The 19,091-nt window shown below is 41.4% G+C and overlaps 1 protein-coding gene across 2 annotated transcripts; it reads right to left on the reverse strand.

Moving 5' to 3' along the window:
- Positions 1-511: 511 nt before the first annotated feature.
- LOC142427943 (AMMECR1-like protein) lies at positions 512-1,411 on the reverse strand. 2 transcript variants are annotated; one of them, XM_075533070.1, is made up of 2 exons: positions 1,032-1,411; positions 512-926 (listed from the first exon to the last, which is right to left on the reverse strand). In XM_075533070.1, the coding sequence occupies exons 1-2, from the start codon at positions 1,409-1,411 to the stop codon at positions 512-514; spliced, it is 795 nt and encodes a 264-aa protein (XP_075389185.1). The 2 variants fall into 2 exon arrangements, with proteins under 2 accessions (XP_075389185.1, XP_075389184.1); XM_075533069.1 differs by having other exon boundaries at positions 512-1,411.
- Between the last annotated feature and the right edge of the window lie 17,680 nt (positions 1,412-19,091).

Genomic DNA, 19,091 nt, shown 5'->3' on the forward strand with positions numbered 1-19,091 from the left:
TAGGTATGCAATTAAATGAAAGTTTTCTTTTATGAAAAAAGCTATTTAAAACCTATAATGTTTCTGATTAGTCTCCATTGCCCAGACTGCCAGAGGAACATGCCTACTTGATCTCGGGAGGTGATAGGGATGTGTATGGGTTAAGCCTTCATGGATCTTCAATTTCAGCTTCCTTGTGTAGCCAATACACATGCAGCAAGTCACCAGTGGTACCTGCATGTCACAGGTCCTCTGAACCCACACAGTAATTCTTACCAATCTTGGAGAAGCCCCAATCCAACTGAACTCCATAGCGCAAAGGCTGAGATAAGGCTTGGTCTCCTCAAGTTGTTTCATTCAATGCAACCCCGTCATCCCTTTAGTTAGCTGGAGGCAGACGTGGCAATGGATGCTAGCATCATAACATGGTGCAGTAATGGAAGCAACTGGACCAGGAAGAGGAGGGGTCTGCTCCAATGATGTCATAGCCATTGGCTGCCATAGGGGGTGAGATTGGTCATGCAGCCTTATGTCAGGAGTCATGATTGTAGAGGGGTGGGGCATGAAGGGTACTGTTCTGTAAACAGTGCTGACGAGAAGCAATAAACTCTGCATAACTGATTGTCACCTTCTCACTTCGGTACCTGGCGAGTTTGATCGTTTTTCGGAATTCACTGGTAATTGGAGCCTTAAAACCACCTTTCCTGAGCAATGAGTCTATGGTCTGGATCTGATCCCAGTCTTGTTCTTTAGCAACCTCAGGTAAATATGTGGCTGTATATTTGATGCCCTTTTCACTGATGAATTCAATTAGAATTCCATTGACCCCTACCTCCCAGTCCAGGTAATTACTGGCAACCTCAAAGTTAGTAAGGAGGGAGACAGAGCAGAAAAGCTCAGGTAGCTCCTCTCGAGTCATTGGGGGAAATCGACTGTCCATAAGTGCACTGGTTAACGAGTATTCCCTGAGTCCTGGGTGAAGATTCACGGCTGAGAAGGTTCCAATGCAGCCCCGGAGACGCTTATCCCGCCCTGTCTCCCATGTCACAAACAGTGGATAGGGGTCATTGGTGAATCTAGGAAGTCGTGGCTGTGGGAAGCCATAGAGGTGACAGTAGAGCACATCAAAGCAGTAGCAGCACATCTCTGCAGTCACCACCAGGTTCTTGGTGGTGTTGGCAGTTCCATTGGGCCAGGGGAGAGGGCTCAGCGCTCCTGATGTGGGATTCATTCGTGTAATTGGATAATTTTCAGGCCCCAGCGTTAAGTCCGATACATTCTCCCATCCATGGTTGCTGTCCACATGCTGCTTGTTTTTAGGAGTTCCTGAAATAGAGGCGGTCACAGTTGTGGACTGGTTCCCGTGACTGTGTGCTCCGCTTCCTGCTGCCAACTTGGGCTTGAGTGGAGAGACACACCGTCTTTTTCCCATCCTGATTCTGTGCCTGAGGTCTGGAATGCTGCAGAACCTGAAAACACAAAGTTTGTATTGTCAGGGGAATAGCTGTAATAGAGAAGAGGAGCTGTTTTGTCTCTGGAGTGAATTCTCTTCCATTCCATTCCATTCCTTCTTCCTGGACCTTTTCTTCTGGCCCAGTTGCCGCCAGGGTGGACGGACCTCTCTCGCTCGACCTTCTCATTCTGCTTGCTGGAGCCCTGTGCCTGGGTGGGGTGCTCCCAAGAGAAGCGGGCCCACAGGTGGTCCGTATGCGAGATGAGCATGGAGTGAGCTGAGAAAGGCCATGGGGGCAAAATGGAAGCGGTGACGGCAAGAACTGCTAGAGGTATTCCCCAAGCGACTGTAGACCAAGTGGAGCCGCGACACAAGTCCTCCGCTATCGCAGCAGGCACCCCAGGCTGTAACTCTAGACAAGCGCTAAAAGCCTTGTCTTTCATCATGGAGCGGCGGGTCACTGGAACTGCTCAGTTGGCAGCGCAATGGGGCTCACACAGGGCTCCAATATAGGACAGAAAAAGTGAAGAGTTCACTGAACTTAATAGGAAAAACAAAATTTGCACAGGATGACTTCAACAGTTAACTTAAAAGTGGATGAATTATCTTAAAAAAATTAAGCAACACAAAACAGAGATAATTCATCAAGCACTTCAAGGGAAACATGCAATAGCCATCCTGATTAAAGCTAAAAGCTGAACCTTGGAAAAACCAGTAGAAGTACACAAAGCATTAGCTATGAAAGACGTTTGTGTAACTCTCCGTGTTAGACATAAACCTGAAAGTAGTGAGAGCGCTCAAACATTGTGTTACCATTGGGGTGATTGCATCTTAAGTTCATAGAATTTAGAAATAATGACCAGCAGATTTGAAACTTAGTAATAACCACCATCACAGGCAGTCCTATCTAGTTCCAGCTTTCTCATCCTGCCTACCACCCCCATGCCCGCACCCGGAGATACCAGCAAAAGTAACCAAAAAAGGGTTAAAGAAAACAATTCAGAAGTTGTGAGATCTAAGTTATTTTATAATTTGAGTCTAGTTCCTAAGTTATACAATCTTTAGAAACATTTTATGATTAAATAAATATATATCTATATACATCCAATTTTTGTTATAAAAGTGAAAGCATAGCTTAAGGATCCCTGAGAGGGGTGGAGGTCAATGATCCACAGCTTTGTCTCTAACACAGAGCCTGGCAGTTTAAACTCAGCCTACACCACATAATTGAAAAATATACCCACCTCAGTTTACTAAGACAAGCAAGGTAACCTTATAATAGAATAAACCCCCCATAGAATTCAGGAGCACTGCACCAGTGCACTCTCTTTAAGGCTGTAACCTTTATGGAATCTGACTGTGCCATCTCTCTCTAGGTAAATCTTTCTCCTGTTTCTACAAGAAACAGCTGGTGAATTGGAACTAATGACTATTATTTTGCATCTAACATCTTAATCATTGCATTTTCTGATTCCATATGTATAAGAAGCAGAAAATTGAAACAGAATATCAAACATGTCCATGTCACAAACAATCTGCATCATTGGATGCATTTATCCTCATTGGGTGAATGTTAGAAAGAGTCAAATTAAAACCCAATTATGACTTCCCTTCAGAGACAAAGTATATTTCATTGAACTCAAACTAAAAGCTTTCCTTAGAGAGAGAGAAAAAAAACAAAGCAAGAAAATACTGGTTTCTGATAGAAATGACGTTGTTTTAATATTGTATGATTTGAAGGAAAAAAAATACCAAGGAGCAGGCACTGACCTCTACTAGATTAACATTTCAGTCCTTGGAAAATTGCAGGCTTGGTAAATACAAGGTTCATAGAAAATATAGGAAAATGTTCATTGAGATGAACTGACATAGTAATTGCAGCAATCAGCTCCAAGATAACAATTGTGAGTATGGCCGTGAATTGGGCAGAATTTATTCCACCTTGACATAGGCTAACTATAAGTCACACCAGAAGGTAAGTATGAGTCAGGACCAATTTCATAGCCCTTAACAACAAGAACAGCCTAAAACATCTAGTCAAAGACACATATTTTAGGATCCATAAATAAAATTTATGAATTATGTATCTGAAAAAACTATTCTCACCATAGGAATGTAATCTTTCAACACAATTTTTATTGGATTAGACCCACCCAGATTCCAAGGTGAAAATCCTATCAGTCTTTTACTTAGGCCTGTGTTTTCTTCACTTGTCATTGATCCACTCTTATGCCACACCTAGTAATCATCTCAGAAACATCAGCAACAAACTAAATGCAATGCTTTTTTCCTAAAGTCTTAGAGAATTTTACTAGAAAATGGAACAAAACATATCTAATTACAAACCCAAGCATCTTAAAATGAAGAATTTAATTAGAAAATAACTCTTTAAATTCTCCAAAATAAAAACATCATGATTTATGTCATTTTTTTCCTGAATAAATGTGAAATTCATAGTTCACTTCTTTAAACTTGGAACCCCTAATAACGTGAACAGTTAGAAGGTTTAGAAGCTAACTTAGAAGATGGATGGTTTCTCCTCAAAAATGTTTTAAGAGACAGGCCTGGTGACTTACTTTTGAAAAAAAACCTTTGAAAACACCGAGCCACAGTTCTTCTTTGACAAACACGGACCACCGTAAGTTAAAAACAACTGGAAATCAAATTACCCTAGAAAACTCTTGACACTGCGAATATGAAGACAACTATATCTCACAAGCTTTAAAAGATGTCCTCTGAGATTGTCACTAGAACAACGAGGGGGGGGGGCGAGATGAAGGGCCAGGCCTCCACCATGACTTTCACTGCCTCCCTCTCTCTCCAGACAACAGCTGCTGTGAACAAGGGTGGGAAAATTCTATGGACAGCCACGCCAGAGAGGCCATGGGTGAAGCCTCATGTTGCAACATCACTCTGGATGGCAAGCTCCAAGATGCTGAGTGGGTCCCTGCCCTCATTCTGATGAATCTGCTCCAAATAGAATCCTGACATGGGAAGGTTAAGCAGCATCTGCTCAGACCTGAGGGAGAGCCAAGTGGGTGACCCCATCCCTCTGTAGTCTTGGTTCCAGCACCTTTAGTCTCTGAAAGACATTGAGTCAAGGCTGATTCATAGGGACCCTGTAGGACAGGGTAGAACTTCCCTTGTGAGTTTCTGAGATGGTGCACTTTACCATAGTACAAAGCCCATTTTTTACTCCCATCTTGCCACCCTGTCAGAAATATATAGGAAAAAGTTCTAGTCACACTACTTACCTTTTCAGTTCACAGTTGTAGAGGCTGGCAAATCTCAGATATCACTCTGGACCCTTCTCTTGATTCAAGTAGGTCGAGGGCCTGATGAATCCCGGATGGGCAGGTTAGATGGTAGGCTCATTCCTCACGGGCTGTGCAAATGATGAATCCAAGCTATGTAGGAAATATGGCAAGATTCTGCCTCACGTCTGGAGGTCCACACTTCTGGTGAGTTTCTGGACCTGGCCAAAAGCTGCACAGCTTACAGAGAGAATCCACTTACATTTATACTGGGCAAAACCACACCCACCAGGATAACACCTCCCAATCCTGGCTGCTGACACCAAATCTCTTCATTGAAGTGATGGCATTATGTCAAGCATTGTCATGTAGGCTGACATCATGACCGAGCCAAGTTGACACAGAACCTCAATCACACATGACTCACTGTACCATCAACCCATGTGATTTCAATAACAGAAAAACTGTGAAAGGTAAGGTGGGATAACAATACCCTTCCAGAAATAGCTTTATCAAACTGAATCTCATATGCCATATGGCTTTGACGTTTTGAATATATATCAGTCTGACTCCTGCACTTAGCACAAATCCCCTGACATTAAGTCTACTGTGACTCAGAGCCACTTTCTAGAAAATAGGAGAAGTGCCCCTTTGGGTTTCACAAACACTCCGACTCACTGCCATGCAGTCGGTTCTCACTTGTGACAACCCTACAGGAGAGAGTAAAACGGCCCCTGTGCATTTCTGAGTCTGTAACTCTTTGCAAATGTAGAAAGCCCTGTCTTTCTCCCTCGGAACAACTGGCTGTTTGAAAGTGCAGACCTTGGGGATCACAGCCCAACTCTTAACCGCACCACCACCAGGGCTACCACTGCATTTATGATACTGTAACTCATTCCAGGAGTAGATGGCCTTTTATCTCTCCCCAAGGATTGGTTGATAAATTCAAAGCACCGGTCATATGGTTAGTAGTAAAGACCTAATCAACTATGTTTCCAGAGGTCCATCTCTCCATAGTACAGGACCAATCACTTCATCCCACTGGATGGGTTTAGAGGACTGTCCTCCACAGAAGTGTCGAGGACTTTTTCTTAGTTCTTAAGTGGGTTTAAGGAAGCATCACTCTTTGTGGGTTTTTCCATTCAACATTCATTTTCTTATACAGTCCGTGGGTCAAATCCAAATTAAGGGCATCAGCCATAGGATAAGGCCCCCTTCCTCTGTTGAGTCAGAGGCAAGGTCCTTATCTGCTGGCAACATCTGTGGGCCTGACCTGCCTTAGACAGCACCTTGTATGTTAGCATCAGCATTACTTTGGCTCCTAAAGGTTCACTGAGTAGGGTTTTTTGGTCCACAGAAGAACTCTGATACAGCTCTCCTTTCTTGCTGTAGTCATGTCCTGCTTCTGTTTTCCCAATTCTCTCTAATGCTTTCAGAGACAAAAGGTTGTGGAGCCACACCTCAGGAAAATCCCCTTACCTTTATCTCAAAAAGATTATGAAATAAAAGATATACTGCCACACCCTGAATCCTTGTACCATGGAATACCTTCATACATGATTCCATCATACCTGATCCATTCTGCAGTGCCACATTTATCATAAAAAATAAACCAAATCCAGTGCCATTGTGTCCATTCCCGATCATAGCCAACCCATGGACAGATTAGAACTGCTCCCTAGTTTCCAAATGCTACCAATCACAGGATCCCAAACTAATCGGTCCTCTTGCATGCCCTCTTCTCAGGAAAGCAGAAAAATTACCCACAGCCCAGCTGTGAATTGAAAACGCTTCCATTATAGCACATAATTCAGAATAAAATGGGAAAAAATTTCTCACTGCCATTGAAAATTAACAGATTAATAGCGACTATGTAGGAAAGGGTAGACCTTCCACTATGGGTTTCTAAAAGTGTAACTATAGGATTAGAAAGCCATAATTTCTCCCGCAGAATAAAGTACAGTCACCTGCTTTGCACCATAGGACCATTCCATTTCCCCTCAAGGAGCAGTATCAGGTACTTTGGTAAACACTGCAATAAGTCTTTATGGGGCAGAATTCTCATCTTTCTCAATTGGAGACCTGGTGCATATGAAGCCTCCAACTCTTGATTAATAGACCAAGACAGCCTACTACTCGACCAGAGTTCCAAAACTGACACTATTACATAACTGCCATGCTACTGAGAATTATGATCCCAACAAATCTATACAAGTAATGAAACACTGCACACAGGGAAGATATTAAGACATGCCCTGAAGGCCCTGAAAAGATAATGAGATGTCAAAGAGATAGTGAACAGTACACCTGAATCTGTTTGCCCTGTATATATTGAGTCGAGCAAGTAAATACCTATCTTTTAAAATACAATATCAAATACACTCAAGTCTTCCCCCAAAATAGACCCAAATGTGCTACATAGACTCGTTATATAAGAAAGTGATACAACATATGTAAGGCTTTCAGAACAGAAATTTATTCTATCCCAGTTTGAGTGGGCGGAAAGATAAACTTAGGTGACTGGTTATAAGGTATGGCTTTAACTACAGTTGGTCCTAGGGAAAGATCCTTGTCTCTATTAACATTTAGGGTCCTGGCATTCCACCTCTGGTCCCTAGGAATGTGTCAAGTCCAGGGTGTTTTCAGAGACTGAGACATCTCAGATGAACCATCTGACCCAAATAGGGAGCAAAGGAGTTCAGATTGTGGAGATTCCAGGTATAATTCACCACCCCTTTTTGGATATATCTTGCTGCACCATTTTGAGGAAATGCACATCAATGGGAAGTCATGACACAATAAATTCCAGCTTCCTACAACACAGCAATTGTGTGCATCATTACAAACTGTGGGTATCCTTGATAACAATGGGCATTACAGAACACTACATTGTCCTTATCTAGTACCTTTATATGGATTAAGAAGTAGATGTGGGAACAGAACAACTCAATATTGCATGGTTTTAAATCAAGAAAAGTGTGCCAAAAGGACAAACATATCCGTTTTGAAAGGAGTGTGACCATAGGTCTTCTTAAAGGTGTGGATGGTGAGACTTCTCTTACATACTTTCAATCTGTTTTCAGAAAAGACCTGTCCTTGGAGAAGGACCCTGAAAAGAGCAAGGCCCTTGACATGATATATTGACACAGTGGCTCCCACATGGAACACTCACTCTTCTACGCCAGGAAATGTGTAGGACAATTCACTGGCCAACTGACTGGAAGCACTCCATCTTGGTACCCGCTCCAAAGAAACGTGACTAGATAAAATGCTCACCTTATAGAACGATATCATTGAAGTAAAATTTTGCTGTAAATCATGCAATGAATGCAGCAGGACATTGACAGAGAGCTGCTGGAGCTTTAGGCTGCATTCAGAAGAGGATGTAGAACAAGGGATCACCACTACTGAGGTGAGATGGATCTTGGCTGAAAGCAGAGGACCCCAGACTGCAAAGACATTTGACTGTGTTGGTCATAATTCACTATGGGTAGGCTGGAGAAGAATGGGAATTCCAGAGCACCTTATGGTGCTCCTGTGGACCCTGTACATGACTCAAAAGGCTCTTGTGGAAACAGAACAAGGGAATACTACATGTTTTAAAATTAGGAGTGCTATGTGACCTCTCCCCATACTTATTCATCTATATTCTGAAAGAATAAACAGATAAACTGGATATTTTTTGCCCTTAATCATTTTTTAATTTAAAAATGTTATTGGGGGCTCTTAAAGTCCTTATAACAAACCATACATCAATTTTAGGAAGCATATTTGTACATATTTTACCACCATTATTTTTTAAACATTTACCTTCTGCTGAGCCCTGTGAGACAGACTAGGAAAAGAAATTTGATTTTTTGTAATCTGCTAAGTAATTTGCCCATTCCTCCCTCCCATTTCAGAAAACTGACTGCTAGTTGACCCACCCATTCTCCCTCTGCTTATGGGAAAGTCTCTGCTGGTGATTAATTTTAGAATGTACTTCTATGTCCCCAGGTTCTGGACACTACAATTAGTATAGATGATTCTTCAATATATTGTTGGTTCTGATTCAATATTGTTCCCTTGGATACTGTAACGGTGTAGTTAATTTTGTTATGGTAACCAGGATGTTGTAATGCATTTTGGCATTATTTCTTTTATGATATGAAAGTACCATGTAATGCATGCTAACTCTTCTTGAAGTTACAATTAACCCATTGATGTTTCTTTCTCCTTCTGTTTCTGCTTGCTTGAACCCTTGGCAGGTGATAAATGAGTGTTTAGGCCTTAAAGATGGACTGAGATGTAGACTCAGAACTGCAATCAAAGAATCTCTTTTAGATTCTAGCAGTCCGGTTATAAATGAATAAATTATCAAGACATGATATTGGCTGTCATTTATTTGAATCTGAAACACCTTGGTATCAGCTCCTCTTTTCTCCTCCTTTCCCCCTCCTCCCTCATGACCCATTGGTAAATTATAAGTGATTATAATTTTCATATATTACAGCAATCACTGTCTGCCTTCCCATACGGTTTCCGTTTTTCTTAACCCTGGTGTGTGTGTGTGTGTGTTTATGTCTCTATCATTGAGATTTGTTTCCCCTTCCTCTCCCCACCTTGTCCCTACCCTCCTGGTATAGCTATCTCCATTACTGTTCCTGGATTCCGTGCGTCATAAGCTCTTATCTCATGTCTGCCTTTGCACACATTCTCCACTCTAGACCAGAGTGAAAGGTAGGACTGGGGTCATGATAATGTGGGGTGAGGAAGCCTCAAGGAACCAGAGGAATATTGTGTGTTTTTATCAGACCTGCACTGTGCTCTGGTTGACTCATCCCTTCCTAGTGATGTTTCTGTGAGGGGATGCTCCATTGTCTATAGAAGGGTGTGGGGTCTCTGCTCCAATCTCTTTCATTCTCAACAATGTGTTTTTATGTTGTGGTTCTTTGTTTGTTTTGGGTCTTCTGATGCCTGTTACCTGATCCGGTAAACATGTCATGATCACATAGGCTAGTGTGCTTCCTCCACCTGGGCTTGTTGAAGAAGCTGGATTTTATGAAGAAAAATGTGGCATCAGGATTGAAGGAAAGCATATTAACAACCTACAATGTGCAAGTGACAAAACTTTGATGCCTGAAAGTGCAATTGACTTGAAACATTTGCTGATGAAGATCAAGTACTGCAGCCGTCAGTGAAGAATAAAACTCAATATAAAGAAGACCCAACTCTTCACAAGTGCAGTGATAATTAACATAATGAGAACTTGAGGACAGATTGGGGTCGTGAATAATTTCATCTTGTTTGCATGCACAATGAGTGCCCATGGAAGCACAATCCAAGAGATCAGGTGAACCATGGCCTTGGATAAATCTGCTACAAAAGACCTCTTGAAAGTGCTCGGGGGGAAAAGGATGTTACCTTGAAGATCTTAAGGTGTGCCTGCTGGAGCCTTGGTATTTTCTATTTCTTTCTTTTTCCTCAAATCATTGTATTAGGACATAATCCAGACAACATATCATTCAATAGTTCAATCATGTTGTGTAAACGACTATCATAATCAGTTTCAAACATTTTCTTCCTTTATATATTTCTTGACATGAACTCCCCATTATCCCTACCTCCCATGTTGTGCCCTCTAGGAACCCTTAATGTAGTTTTAATTTTTATAAAGTCACTCACCCTGGGTTCTATATACCAAAAATATACAGAAAAATACATAACAGAGTCAAGAAGACTGTGAACAATAACAATATAACAAACAAAAAAACCAGAGACAAACCTCAATTCAAAAAACAAAACAAAACCAGAACGTAATAAAAAAGAAGATTAAGGTCAAAGGCTTCAAAAGTGAGATCAAATGACAAGTGTTTAACTATTCAGGTCAGCTTTTTAAATTTAATCTACTAGATAGTAATCTATAACCATCTGTGTACTAGTCTGTATGTTATTCACATCTCTTAATTGTGGTCAGAGAGAAATCAATGGAGGCTTATTTCATGTATAGATCCTGCAAAAGTATTTTGGCTTTCAACTGTCATCCATAGCCTTCTGTAAATCAGAGTTAAAAATGTTAAGCTCTAATACTATTATTTCCTTCAGATTTGGATGTTATTATTGACAATCCTTGGATCATGCATACTGGTGTTCTTCTTCCACGTGGGCTTAGTTGACGTAACACTTAGATGGCTACGAGTTTGAAAACAAGCTTTGAGACACCAGGCACTATTCTTTCTGAGAGCCAGATACCATCTAATTTTTTCATCACACTTTGCTGTAGCACTCATATCCTCTGTGTTTCCATAAAAGGGGCACATACTGATCAGGACCATGTAAAAGGAACTAATTGTTCTTAGATTGAGCTAAAGTTAAGTGCGAACTTCACATCCATCCCTAACTCTGTGTTTTCTATCAAATTGTGGTTCACCTTAGAGACATCGTGTTCTTTTATGGCATAGAACTTTATCAATCATCTTCTTGGAGAATAAGATACTTCTGTTTATAGTGTCATTGATTTAGCCCATAGAAATATATTTAAAACACAATTGAGAAAAGGAAATTAAATAAGTGTACAGCCTTAGTATTTTCAATTGCCTGTGAAAACTGAATGTAACGCCTTTGTAACAAAAAAAAGAAAACTGAATGTGATAGTTGTACATTCTTCAGTGCACAGAAAGGAAGACTGAAGATGAATCAAAGTGTTAGAATATGGTAATGGAAAAAGAAAAAACACAACACTGCAAGTACCATGGTCTGCCAAAAGTGAAAAAAAAAATCTGCCTTTGAATATATATGCCCAGAGTGCTCCTTAAAGGCAAAGATGGTGAGACTTTGTCTTATCCTTTGGACATGTTCTCAGGAGAGAACAATCCCTAAAGAAGGATATCATGTTTGGGAAATTAGAGGACATTGAATAATAAAGGAAGCCCCTCAATGAGATGGATTTACACAGGGGCTGCAAAAATGGGCTTCAACATAAGAACATTATCAGGATGGCACAGTACTGAGAAATGTCCTTTTTTGTTCTACATAGGTTTTCTATGAGCTAGAACTGACTCAATAACACCTATGAGAAATCAGGGTGGGAGAGGGATGAAGGGTTGTGTACTCTAACCTACATTTGTGACAACTGATTGTTTTATCACATAAGTTCACCCATGGTGGGCCATTATACAATGGCAAACAATATTCATAATATTTAAGAGTAACTAAGCACACTTCTATGGTCTGTATTCACTCACATCTACCATGTATGATTGAGAAGACCTCACTAGGACTTCCTCCAATGCTCTAAATCTTAATGGGTGCAGAGTCTCATCTTACTTTGCTAGAGAGATTTGAGGTCCCAGACCTAGAAATAAGCCTCCACACCACCTGGGCTCCAAATTTTACATGGTGACATGATTGCCAATCTACTGAGCACCATGGCCCGACCAAGTTGACAAAAGATAGACCCAACTCAGGGAAATGAGATACGCATAAGAGAAAGCATGCCAGAGACCAACTGCAAAGGCAGTGAAGGCAGGAAGATAGAAGGTGACAGTGCTCCAAGATGTGAATGCAACATGCTGGCAATGAGTACGAAACTAGTGTAGAGGTCTGAAGGGCCGGGCCCAATCCAAACTACATGGACACATGACCTTCCCGCCAGAAGAATTTATTTCAGAGGACAGCACTGAATCTGCAGCTCCGGGAGAGGGACATATCTGATCACACAAGAGCGAAGGGGGAGGAGGAGAAAGTGGAGCACAACCTGGCCCACCAGGCCTTGAGGATGATGTTTCTGCTCAGAGCAGCCAGTCCACAGAGAGCACCACATGGCCAACCCAATATGAGACACGATGTCCCTCAGTGACCTATAGCCCTTCAGGGGACAACACTGGAGACACACTATGGGAATTGCACCTGATCTGATTCCACCACACCGAGGCAAAACACTAAGGGGGTGCAAAAGAAAAGCAGGGGAACAGAGCGGCGAGGCCACCAGGGAATGCCAAAGGTTTACTTTGAGGCCAGAGCTTGATGCCCCAACAGACTGGACTGGAAAACACTCCTAAAGGGCAACAAACAATCCTTGAGCTAACTAAAAGCTTTGCTTTCTTGTTGTGTTTTGTTTTTTGGTGTCATTGTTTTGTTGTTGTATTATTGTGTATTGTTGCTTGGTTTTGCTCTGCCTTGTTTTTGTGCATGTTATTATCTCTACAGGTCTGTCTAAATAAGATAGGCTGGATGAACAATTTGGAGGATAAAACAACAGGACTGACAGTTCCAGAGGGGCATGGGAGATGGGGAGGTGGGGGTAAAGAAGTGGTGTTAACAAACCCAGGGATAAGAGTAATACAAGTAATCCAAATCGGTGGCGAGGAGGGTGGAGGAGGGCTGGTAGGGCGTGATCAAGGATAATGCAACCAAGAGGATTTACTGAAATCCAAATGAAGACTGAGCATGGTAGTGGGGCAAGAGGAAAGTCAAAGAAAATAGAGGAAAGAGCAAGGAGGCAAAGGGAATTTATAGAGGTCTAAATAAAGCATGCACATATGTAAATATATATGTATGAGGATGGGGAAATAGATCTATGTACATATATTTATAGGTTTAGTATGAAGGTAACAGATGGACATTGGGCCTCCAATCAAGTACTCCCTCAATGCAAGAATACTTTCTCTTATTAAACTGGCATTCTATGATGCCCTCGTTACCGACACAATCGCTTAAGACAAAGCAGATAAATAAGAAAATGTGGTGAAGAAAGCTGATGGTGCCCAGTGATCAAAATATATAGCATCTGGGGTCTTAAAGGCTTGAAGGTAAACAAGCAGCCATTTAGCCCAGAAGCAACAAAACCCACACGGAAGAAGAACACCAGCCTGTGCAATCACAAGGTGTCGAAGGGATCAGTTATCAGGCATCATCAGAACAAAAAATATCATTGTGAATGAGGCTGGAGTGCAGAGTGGAGACCCAAAGCCCCTTTGTAGGCCATTGGACATCCCCTTAGAGAAGCATCTTGGGGAGGAGAGGAACCAGTCAGGGTGAGATGTAGCAACAATGAAACATACAACTTCTTTCTAGTTCCTAAATGCTTCCTTCCCATCTCCCACCCCACTATCATGATCCCTATTCTACCTTACGAATCTGGCTAGACCAGAGGATGTACACTGCTACATATAGAAACTGGAAACACAGGGAATCCCGGGCGGATGATCCCTTCAGGACCAGTGGTGTGATTGGCGATACTGGGAGGGTGGAGGAAAGGTGGGTTGGAAAAGGGGAACCGATTACAAGGATCTACATGTGACCTTCTCCCTGGGGGATGGAGAACAGAAAAGTGGGTGAAGGGAGACGTTGGAGAGTTCAAAATATGACAAAATAATAATTTATAAATTATCAAGGGTTCATGAGGGAGGGGCTAGCGGGGCCGGAGGAAACAAAATGAGGAGCTGATGCTAGGGGCTTAGGTGGAGAGCAAATGTTTTGAGAATGATGAGGTCAATGAATGTACAAATGTGCTTTACACAGCTGATGTATGTATGGATTGTCATAAGATTTGTATGACCCCCTAATAAAATGATTAAGAAAAAAAGATAAGGGGTAAACAACACCTCCAAATTAATACACCCTGTTTATGCTGAGTAGAGCATGGTGATTGTACTCTGGAACGTCACTCAAACAAACAAAGCAGTCTTGTGTTCAGGCTCTGATCTTTTAGTTTGGAGCCCAAGATATAACTGATGACACTACCACACAGAGACGACTGCTGTGGAGGTCATCCAGCACCCTAACTATCCACCCCTTTAGTGGTTTTATCCAGCTGCAAACTTATCATTGTCCTTCCCAGTGAAGTAACAGGTGGGAGTAGTCCACAGACCATGGCATTAGTTGTCCAACACTTCCTTCACAAATCACTAGGGACCATTCCCTACCTTACCGGGGTTCCCCAAATAACATCAAAGCATAACTACATAAACATTGATTAACACTGCCCAAACAAGATGACACAGCAAATGAAGCATCACAGGTAGGAAAGGTATGCAAAGCCAAGCTTCAAACATGGTAAAATAGGAAAGATAAAGAGGGTAAACTGAACCCCCAAATCTGGGTACCCTTTTTACTGAGTAGAGAAACCCTTCATAAATTATGAACGGACGCCAAGAATACATTCATGCCAAGCAAAAGAGAACATGCTTCATTTATGTAGGAAAACAACATAGAAAGAAATACTAGGAGAGAATGGCTTCACAAAGGGTTGAGGAGGTGGGAAATAGAAATTGAAGGTATTCTTGCAGGCAATGGAGCGCTTTCTCAGATGAGATGGGGAAAGTCCTTTTTACTTTTCAACATCCGCAATGCCTCCATTCCTAGGAGATGCCCATACATATTGGCATCCATGGGGTCTACTTTCAGAATGTTCCAAGGAACATCCTTGCTTTAAAAACATCCTGTGCTCCTGGATGTTGTTTCCTGAAGGTGGTCAGCAGCCCTTCTGCCTGCTAGCTTCTCTCTCCTCTGATCTCTAGTAAGAATGAGATGTGAAGCAAGTAAAGATGAGCCATCAATCAGGCTCATGATCAAAGGCATCCAACCCTTATCTCTATCTTCCCTCTTAATCAGAGCAAACATAACCCAATCATCATAAAGCTAATAAAACCTCACTAAATTAGGAAACAACAGCCAAATGGGATTGAGATCCGAAGGCAGAAAAAAGTTAGGATGGAGAATACAAGACAAAGACGAAACATGCTGTCAAATATTCAATGATGCCATATGCAGGAAGAGAGCAAAGGTCAGTGGGTGAAAAGTCTTATGGATCCAATGGTGGTACAACCATCACAGGGCTTGTGTAGTTCTCTGTGAAGCTTAATGTGTTTTGTCCAAAGGAAGGTGACACAGTGAGAGAAAACGGCTGTCCTCCAGCAAGCCATTTATCTTGGTTGCTCTCCAATCAAGCTGTGATCTGATTGACAGGCCTTCTACTCAAGTGTTCCTACAGGAGCCATCTTGGCACAAAAAAATACTAAATCTCACGATTAGATACACCCCTTTGGATTTACAGGACTATAAAACTTTTTAAGATTAGAAGGTCTTGTCTTTCTCTCACACATAATCACAACCCTAACACATTATGCACTGTGCCACCAATACAAGTATTTTCAAGACCACAGAACATTGTGAACCACACTTGGGGTGACCACTAACATTCCAGAAATAGTTTCATCATACACAATCTCATGTCTGCAACACATTTTTGTTATTTTAGATGTTAATCTCTGTAGCTCATTTCCCATAGGAAACATTCACTATCATTTAGTTGATAAAGACTCTTAGTGATCCCATACATCATAGTACAGGTGCCCTTGTGGGTTTCCAGAACTAAATTTTCAGCTAATGGTGGCCTCAACTTGACCCAGGGTGTTGCTGGTGGTAGCATTCTTTCTTTCTAGTACAGTAATGGGTTATTTATAGAAACTATGTCTAATATCACAGTGAGAAAAATTCATTTCAAGGACATATACTATCTCAAGTGTACACTTTCTGAATTCCTGACAACATGCTGGCTTCACGCTCCTATCTCTTTTTTTAGAGGTTAATGGTTGGGACAGAGGCTCAACCTAGCACTCAGATGTATATTGTTTTCCAAAAACTATTTTATTGGGAGCTCTTACAGATATTATACCAATCCATAGTCCAATCATATTAAGAAATATTGTATAATTGCTACTAGAATCAGTTTAAAATATTTTGTTTTTTGAATTCTTTTAAAAAATATTTTTTTATTCAGGGCTAGTACAACTCTTATCATACATCCATCGTGTGATGCACATTTGTGCATCTGTTGCCATGATCATTCTCAAAACATATGCTTTCCACTTGAGCCCTTGTTATCAGCTCATTTTTCTCCTCCCTCCCTGCTCCCCCCTGCATAATGAATCCTTGATAATTTATAAATTATTAATATTTTGTCTCATCCTACACTGTCTGATATCTCCCATCACACACTTTTCTGTTGTCCATCCCCCAGGTAGGAGGTTATATGCAGATCCTTGTAATCAATGTCCCCTTACCACCCCACCCTCCTCCACCCTCCCAGTATCGCCACTCTCACCACTTGTCCTGGAGGGATCACCAGTCCTGGATTCTCTGTGTTTCCAGTTTCTATCTGTACCAGTGTACATCCTCTGTTCTAGCCTGATTTGTAAGGTAGAATTGGGATCATGATAGCAGGGTGGGGAGTGTAAAGGAAGCATTTGGAACTAAAGGAACGTTGTGCGTTTCATCATTGCTACACTGCACCCTGGCTGACTTGTCTCCTCCCCGTGACTCTTCTGTAAGAAGTCCAGTTGCTTACAGATGGGTCTTGGGCCCCAATCTGTACTCCCCCCATTCATAATGATTTGATTTTTTGTTCGTTGATATCTGATACCTCATCCCCTTTGAAACCTCGTGAACACACAGGCTGGTGTGCTTCATCCATGTGTGTTTTGTTGCTTCTGAGTTAAATGGTCGCTTGTTTACTTTCAAGTCTTTACATCCCTAGATGCTACATCTTTTAATAGCTGGGCACCATCAGCTTTCTTCACCACCTTTGCTTATGCACCCGCTTTGTCCTCAGCAATTGTGTAGGGTAGGTTATCATCATGGAATGCCAATTTAATTGAAAAAAGTATTCTTGCATTGAGGGAGTACTTGAGTGGAGGCCTACCTTAATGAAATCGTTGATATCAGTTCCCTTTACACACACACACACACACACACACACACACACACAGACACACACCCTCCCAGGGACCTTTATTCTTCTTGTTCTCTCTATTGGTTTATCCATCCTAGGTTTCATATACCTAAAATCTTATAACAATTCTAGAGAGCAATTCACAATGATAAAATACATCATAGATAAACATTACTATCACACACACAAACACACACACACACACACACACACACACACACACACACACACACACACACACACACACGAAACCCAAAAACCAGATCAGGTCTAAATTGTAACCCAACGGAAATCAAATGAAATGGTTTCAACGGTTCAAATCTAGTATATAACCGTGAATGCCTACAGTCATCTCTTCAAAACGTTCTGTTTATTCCTATCCCTCAATTATAGATAGAAGGAAATCACCAGAGGCTTATTTCCTGTGTCATGCTCACCAATGTATCTTGGCCTTCTATTGTCATCCATAGCCTTCTGCAAACCAGAAATCTCAGTTTAAGCTCTGATACTATTCCCTCCTTCAATCTTTGACTATGTAACTTACAATCTTCCATGTGGACTTAGTTGACATCTCACTTAGATGGCTTTTTTTTGGGGGGGAAACAAACCTTTAAGACTCCAGACCCTATTCTATGTGACAACGGGACACCATCTACTTTCTTCATCACACTTTGCTGTAGCACCCATATCTTCTGTGTTTCCTTCATGAGGGCCCATTTAGAACAAGGCCAAATCACAGGAACAAATTGTTCTTAAATTGGAGCTAGGATTTAGTGCGAGCCTAAAATCTATTCCTGGATCTAATTATTTATCTGCATTTGCTACCCTTAAAAATCTCCTTGTTAAATTATGGTAGATAATTTTATTGATCATATCCCTGGAGTATAAGGATCTTCCATTAAGAGTGTCATTGAATAGCCTCTACTAATAAATTTCAAGACACGGTTGAGGGGTGGATATTGGACCAGTGTAGGCTAACTACATATTGAAATTTCTGAATTACTCATATGTACAGAATAAATCCTTATGTGGCCGGATGCTATTTACACAAACAACAGGGTTTGGTTATTAGGCAAAATTTACAGTAATATTAACGGACAATGTCACTCACAGGCCTGCCAGAAAAAATGTGTCTTTCTTTTTTAACTAAAAGATCATTTTATGGGGGTACTCTTAAACTTCTTAGAGCAATACCTACAACTATATCAAGCATATTTATACATGTGCTAACATCAATCTTTTCTAGACTTTTGCTTTCTGTTGACCCCTTGGTATCAGCTTTTCTCCCCCTTCTTCCCCCCACCCTGCTGAACTCTTGATAGATTACAAATTATTTTCATATCTTACACCTTTCGCTGTCTCCCTTACCCCATGGTTTCTGTTGTTCATCCCCCTGGAGGTGTGTGTGGTTATGTGTTAATCATTGCAATCGGTTCCTCCTCTTTCCACTCCCCACATTCCCCCAACCCTTATGGTATTGCTATTCCCATTTTTGTTACTGAATTCTGTCATGAGCTCTTATCTTAATCTGTACCTGTACAAATGCTCTAATCTAACCCACAGTGAAAAGGCAGTATTGGGGTCATGATAGTGGGAGTTGAGGAAGCCTCAAACCAGAGGAATATTGTGTATCATCGGTGCTTTATTGCACGGATTGACTCATCACATTCCTGTGATCCCTCTGTCAGGGCAT

This window comes from Tenrec ecaudatus, chromosome 15, assembly GCF_050624435.1.
Source record: "Tenrec ecaudatus isolate mTenEca1 chromosome 15, mTenEca1.hap1, whole genome shotgun sequence".
Lineage (NCBI taxonomy): Eukaryota > Metazoa > Chordata > Mammalia > Afrosoricida > Tenrecidae > Tenrec > Tenrec ecaudatus.

What these genes read in the sequence shown, in the direction of transcription:
- LOC142427943 (XM_075533069.1), bottom strand. Translation starts at nt 1,411, where the DNA reads ATGGGAAAAAGACGGTGTGTCTCTCCACTCAAGCCCAAGTTGGCAGCA.